Below are 6,985 nucleotides of genomic sequence, written 5' to 3' on the forward strand. Positions count from 1 at the left end.
TTTGAGCTCAAGGGACACATTCTATCAACGGTCAAGGACATACCTTTTGCCAGGAAAGATTATAAATATGCTTTCAAGCATATTGATGAAGTGAAAAACATTCCAAATTACTTCAATGTCCCTAATGTGCCAAGACAATTCGTTTTACTAATGATGTTTCCGGTCACATTTACTGGAGAAGCAAAGGTGTGGTTAAAGTCACTTGCACCCAGATCCATTACTACATGGGCTACTCTTCGTGATGCTTTCATAGAGCAATTTAGTCCATCTTCGAAGATTTCAAAGCTCAAATAGAATATTTCTAACTTTCAACAAGAGGTGGGAGAGTCCATATATGAAGCTTGGGAGAGATATAAGGGATTCCTTAGAAGTTGCCCTCAACATGATTTGAATGTTCAACAAGAAGTTTCCATATTCTATGATGGATTAAATGTAACTACTAGACAACTTCTTGACTCACAAGGGCATATGAAAAAGAAGGAGCCGACATCTATAAAAGAATTAATTGAAGAATTTGAAAAGCACTCATGCGAGTACCATAACCCACGAGATGATGTTACAATAGAAAAAGGAGATAGAGGGAACAAGAAATTGGCGGAAATCATAACTAAATTAGATTTTATGGATAGGCGAATGACAAAATTAGATCAATCCATTCATGCCATAAGAGTTGGTTGTGACAAATGTAGTTGTCCACACTTGACAAAGGATTGTGATTTGGATGAAAATGGGAACACAAAGGCGCAAGTGTTCTACTCAAGTGGTGATAAACATGATGAAGATTGGTGGAAAGCCAAGAAGGAGTGGTTTCCATACGAAGAGTACAAGAAACAAAAGAATGTGAAGTATAGAAAAAAAAAGATGTTTCTATCAAAAAGAGCAGCCACCACCAGAAAGGAACATGCATTTTGAGTCGGTACTTCATAGATTTATGGAAGTATCTGAAAAGAGGCATGATAGTACTGATGCCAATGTGATAAATCATCAAGCTTCCGCCAAAAACATAAAGACTCAACTTGGGCAATTGACCACAGTTGTCAATGAAAGGTTACTACCCAAAAATCAAGACCAAAAGTCACAACCTCATGTCATGGTGATCTACACCGAAGAAGAGGTTCATTTTGAGCCAATAATGACCCATGAAGTACCTATAATTCAGTCCAAGTCGTGTCCGAAAGAAGAAAAGCCCTAGCCAAAAGATCAAAAAGTGAATTGCTCTCTGATGCTTCACCACGATGTGGTGATATGACCAGGACGTAGTCACGAGCTGAAGAAAAATTTTCTCTTCTCAATTCGTTTTTGCCACCTTTGTCATTCCCATATTGAGCAATCAAACATTCTTTGGAGCCCGGATAAAGAAAATTTATGGTACAAGTGCTCTCACTCTTAATTAACACTCTATTCCTCAAATAAATGGCTAAACTTCCAAAATTTGCAAAAGATGTGATGAGTAATAAAAAGGAGTTGGAAAAGGCTTCAACGATAGTTCTTAACGAGTTGTGTTCAGCTGCAATTATCATGGGATTACCAATCAAGATGGGATATCCATGTGAACTCACATTGCCTTTTGAATTTGGTAATTTGATTTATATAAATGCTTTAGCCGATTCAGGGGCAAGCATTAACCTCATGCCATACTCTTTCTATAAAAATCTCAGATTACCAAAGATCCAAGACACAAGGATGACCATTTGGTTGGCGGATCACTCAACTACATACCCACAAGAAATCATTGAAGAATTACAAGTGAAAGTGGGAAAAAAATTATTTCTGTCGAATTTGTGGTTCTCGACATGGAGGATAAAGAACTTCCAATTATTTTAGGAATACCATTTTTGATTACCGCAAGAGCACTAGTTGACATCCATGACTCAAAGCTCACACTTCGTGTGGAAGATGATGCTATTACTTTCGAGATGAGTCCTAATGTGAATCATGAAGAGCCAATAAATGAAATGTCAATGTTGAAAAAGTCAAACATTTGAAGCCAAGAGCCTAAGCTTTGGGAGGAGCCCAATGTTGAAAAAGTCAAACATTTGAAGCCAAGAGCCTCGACTCCCATTACTTTTGAACTGATTGCGTTAACTACACCTAAGGTTCAAGAGTAAGAAGAAATGGATGAAATCGAAGAATACAATATGAAGAAGTGGAAATAATAGAAGAAGAGATGGATGAAGAATTGAAGGAGCCTAATATAGTCTGGATGGAGGTAGACAAGGAAGGTCCTAAGGAAGATGATAAGAAGGTGAATAAGGCAAAGCAGCAAGGAAAGGGGGTAAAGCGCAAATGTGAAGACAATGCTAACAAGGAGAAGAAGGAGAATTCGAAGAAGGCTTATAAGAGAAGGTTTTAAAATTACAAACAAAAATAGAAGGAGATAAAAGAGCAAAGGGAGATCCCACTCCTAACTTCAACAACGTAATGTAGGAAGGATTCCAGGTCACGAATCCTAAAAAAAGAAGCGCTTCTCGGGAGCATCCCGATTTGTAGAGTTTACATTTTTTTTCCTTTTTGATTTTCGTTTTTAGTTTTATTGTGGTTTTAGTTTTTATTTTTAACCAATTGATCATGTGTTTCTATAGTCTTCTAAATTTGTTTTGTAGTTTTAGAATAGAAAGTACGTGAAGCATTGAGGGACTTAATGGATGAAGAAGCCGTGAACTTTTTGAAGATATAATTGAATACCATGTTCTTAAATAAGTGTGGGGTACCCACATAATGATGAAGAGAATATGTATTTGGAAGAATATTTTTCTAAAAAAGAAGTTTGGAATGGTCCTACACGTTACGAAGTGTTGATTCCTTACTTCAATATTTAAAGACGATTTGAGAAGGAACCATAACGTAGACATCATCAACACGTCATGTCAAAAGTTTTTATCGCGACTGTTTTCGATTGCACCATAATGTGGCGTCCTTAGACCACGCCATGGCTAACCATTACGACTTCCAGATTTACACCACATCGTGGCGGTGCTTTCCAACGACGTAGCAACGGTTCAACACATTTTTCAGGAATGGTTCTTTGATTTTATTCCAATCCGGCACATTTACATTCACATGTGAAGAGCTTAGAAGTACTATTTCCAGCCATATTACAAGAAGTCGAAGTCTTACCACAAAAATTTTAGAATTCAGTCTCACCACTACTTCCCAAGGGGAGTCTGTTCCATTTCTTCCTTCTTAATTCCTATGTTCTTAATTGTTTAAGTATGCAATGGGGACATTGCATCATTTCAGTGTGGGGGTAAGGGGTCGAATATAGGTATGCTAGCATACTGATTAAAAATTTGATAAATGGCTAGGAATTTTAAAAACTTATGAGAAACATTTGAAACAATAATCTAAAATTGAATCTAGTCAAACAAAATTTTATGTTGAGATCGAGGTTGCTAGCATTATGTGGGACGATTCGATGCGAGTTTCAATGTTTATTTGATCCAATAGATGTTATAGTGTATTTGTACGTTCCTATCCTAGTGAAATCATGGAACAAAAACACGACTTTTCTTAGTTTGATGGCCGCAATATGTTTAGCATCGTGTACCAGAAATGTATCCAGGAGAGCTTATATAGTCATTGCACCTTAGACTACTACCTCTAACCAATAAGGGTTGAATTTAAGTTTCCTTGCTTAAGTATATGTTTTTTTAGGATTTTTTTAGTTTTAAGAGAAAAAAGTGACGAGAAAAAGTGAGAAAAGAAAAAAAAATAGAAAAAATAGAAAAAAAATGTTGCAAAAGTTTAAGAATAATAGTCTACAAAGCAAGCTATGAAGATCAAGAAATCTCATGAAGAAAAGCTCCAAATTATAAAAGACTCAAGAACAAGGAAAATTTTGCCAAGTTATTTATTGTATTTTTATTTTCTAGGTTATTTTTCGATATGTATGCTTGGGGTTTTAACCAAAAATACCCCAAGCATAAAATGAGTGTTGTTCAAAAGAAAAGGGCAAGTGTTTATGAAGATTGTGAGTATTTAGGATTGGGGACGTTTATAGAAAAAATAGACACAAATACATGCATTGCGGTATTGGAGTAATGCAGAGGCTCTAAATGGATTGTCTTGTACGATGTTGCTAGCTAAAGTCTTGATATGATGATAATAAAATCAGTTTTTCTTGGGGGCTAGCGCCAACTGTGGGGTGTTTTGATATGTGAATAATTAACTACATATTTAATGCATATTTCTAATACTTTTAGCTACAATTATGCTTAATATGGAACAAATGATACTTAATATAATTAAATTATATTTTGTAACGGGAAAGACTTGCTCGGGACAAAAAGGAAGCATACGAGGAGCTAGAGGCAGGAAATGGGAGCTAAATAAAAAGAAGAAGAAAAGTTGTCTTAAGACCACTTCGTGGTGCCCTAATCGCAACGTAGTGATTGCATGAATCCAGACCCATTTCATGACATGGCATATAGAGGATTAACTCAAAGACCACATCGTGGTGGCAGTCAACCTCGATGTGGTGGCAGATTTCTTCAATTATAAAATCCCAGACATTAGGTCGAAATTGGAGGCATGCGTTCAGTTCTTCGAGGTTAATTACAACTAATAAACCCTTAGAAACCTAGAGAAAGTCAAAATTCAATTGAGCTCAAGCATTAAAGAAGATCTAGAAGACATTAATCATTGATCTAGTTGGTTTTCTTATTAAACTTATGTCTTGGTTATTTTACTTAGATCTAATGTGTTTTTCTGCTATAATGAGAGGATAATCACCTTTTACTTCTGTTTGGTGAAGATGAGCAAGATACTTCTGCATGATCACTCCTTTGTCATTCATAAATTGATAGGACTAGATATTTGATCATAATAGCTAGATAATTGTTAATCAGTATAATCTATCCATAAGAAATCAACCATAGGAGAGAAAGTGAAATCGGATCTAGGCAGAAGCATTCTTTTAATTCATGAATTTACTTTGTTTTTGCTGCTTGCTTGTTTTCTAGATGATATAAAGTTATTTTGATTTTGAAAAATCAGTAACCCCCCCCCCTCCCCCCCAAAAAAAATCATAGTTTATTTAATAGTTTAATTAGAAGTAATTAATTTAATTAATTGAATTCCATTCTCTATGATCGACACCCCGAATAACCTGAACTATAATATAAGTTGGCTAGGTACACTGCCTATAGGTGCATAGTTTGTAAAAGTTTGTTAGGTTAAAAATTTAAAACAAAATAGGTGGACTTTATGTGCATCATTGGGCGATGTGTTTCTTGTTAATGTGCCCAAGACGATAATGCAACAAGCATGCCTTGTCTAAATCATTAGACGAATCAATAAGAAATACACTGTTACCTAAGCTATCAACACAATCACAACTTCATACATACGTTTACAAGGTAAAGCTTCAAACATAAAATGTTGTTTCTATAAGCCAAAATCTATCCATTCATTTCATTAAACGAATATCGAAAACCTTATCTAAAAAGTGCATGAAAAGAAATGATGATTACCACCATTTCTAATGAATAGCAACGATTAACTAAATCTAACATCACTACTAAGGTTAAGAATCTATGTTCCAATCTAGGTAATAGGAGAAGATCGCATATTTCCCATGATCAGATTCATCCTTCCATGCTCCACCTCTTCAAATTCTCTTAGTCCCTGCAAATCAAAACAAATGTGAAAACCACGTCATGTATCAAAGACCCAAAAACGGGTAGGTTGTGATTTATTAGTTTGAATAGTGTAAATACCTACCGACGATGGCTTCAAATTGACATCCTTTATATCCTGCAAGTACTTGGGGGAGCTTTGTTTCCAATGGCCCTTATCATTGCAATGGAAGAAAATGGCATCTTTGGGATCATTAAAAGAAGGAATGTGATAATCGGGCTTCGCTTTTGGGCCATTTCTAGACGACCCAACATGGGCCTTGCCCTTCCAGTTCTACTTAGGAACAACTTTCCTTTTCTTTCCTTTGTTTTTCCCAATGGCAAGGATAAGACAATTAGTCGAGGTAGGAGTTTGATTCTTCTTCATTCCTGACTCAGCCGTTCGAAACAGGTTGTGGATTTGGGCCAATATGGTTTTTGTGTAGTTTAAATGATAAGCCAAAATGAGCCAATAATAACAAGGTGGAAAATATTTAAGAACCATGTGAATGGCCAACTCCTCATCGAAATTCACATTAAGCCTTTCAAGACGCTCCATGTATCTTTGCATTCTTTGCAGACAGACTTTCCTTCCTTCAATTTGCAAGCCATTAGAGCTTTGACCACCTCATACTTTTATATACGAGCTCTCTTATGAAACTTTACCACAAGATCCAAGTTCATCTCATATGGCAATTAGTCTTCATAGAACTTTTGCAACTCAGGAATCATGGTGGAAAACATGATGCAAGCAACCTTAGTTGTGTCGTCATAGTGTTTGTTGTTGGAGGCTATTTCTTCAGAAGTAGCAGTGGCCTCATCGATCACAATGAGTTGTTTCTCAAGGACATACTCTTTACCATCGTATTAAAGAGCCATCTTGATGTTACACGTCCAATGATTTTAGTTGGTGCAATCCAATGTCACTTTGGGCACGATCGAGAGAAGTGAAAAGTTGTTCGGGGGGGGGGTGTTTGAGAAGCAAGAGCATCACCAGAAGTAGACATTTATAGAGAAAAATAAGTTTTAGTTAGATGACAATATCCTTAGTATTTTAACCCATAATTAATATTTAAGGCTAGGATGCAATATAATAATTCACAACTAACAAGAGGGACGTTGTAATCTTATTGCTAATTTATGAAAGGTAGGTAAAAGCAATTCACTAATTTGAACAATGAAATTCCTAGATCTTTTGAGATTCAGTTAATCTTATCAATGACATGTTTTATCTCAGATTATGCTCTTTTATTTTTGACTGGGATGCGAAGGATCACAAACAAGATGTGAATAACCATAGAAATATGTTTGGCACTCTCGATGTCATTTAGCATCTCCAATTACTGTGTTGGTTCACCACACATTCTCCA

At 35.8% G+C, this 6,985-nt stretch overlaps 1 protein-coding gene and 1 non-coding gene across 2 annotated transcripts; one reads left to right on the forward strand and one right to left on the reverse strand.

Annotated features, from left to right (window-relative positions):
• Positions 1–282: 282 nt before the first annotated feature.
• On the reverse strand, positions 283–389 carry LOC145118267 (small nucleolar RNA R71). The gene has a single exon (XR_013713226.1). It is a non-coding gene; the product is annotated as a small nucleolar RNA R71 (small nucleolar RNA).
• A 1,024-nt stretch (positions 390–1,413) lies between these two features.
• On the forward strand, positions 1,414–1,985 carry LOC145112715 (uncharacterized). The gene is made up of 2 exons (XM_079048849.1): positions 1,414–1,746; positions 1,800–1,985. Exons 1-2 carry the CDS (start codon positions 1,414–1,416, stop codon positions 1,983–1,985), a joined length of 519 nt encoding a protein of 172 aa, XP_078904975.1.
• Positions 1,986–6,985: the final 5,000 nt, after the last annotated feature.

Source organism: Lactuca virosa, chromosome 5, assembly GCF_052849685.1.
Source record: "Lactuca virosa cultivar CGN04683 chromosome 5, Lactuca_virosa_CGN04683_v6, whole genome shotgun sequence".
Taxonomy (NCBI): Eukaryota; Viridiplantae; Streptophyta; class Magnoliopsida; order Asterales; family Asteraceae; genus Lactuca; species Lactuca virosa.

Excerpts from the sequence above, each read along its gene's own strand:
- LOC145112715 (XM_079048849.1), top strand. The coding sequence starts at position 1,414 with ATGGCTAAACTTCCAAAATTTGCAAAAGATGTGATGAGTAATAAAAAG. Across the intron at positions 1,747-1,799 it reads AAATCATTGAAGAATTACAA|GATAAAGAACTTCCAATTAT; the intron begins GTGAAAGTGGGA and ends CTCGACATGGAG.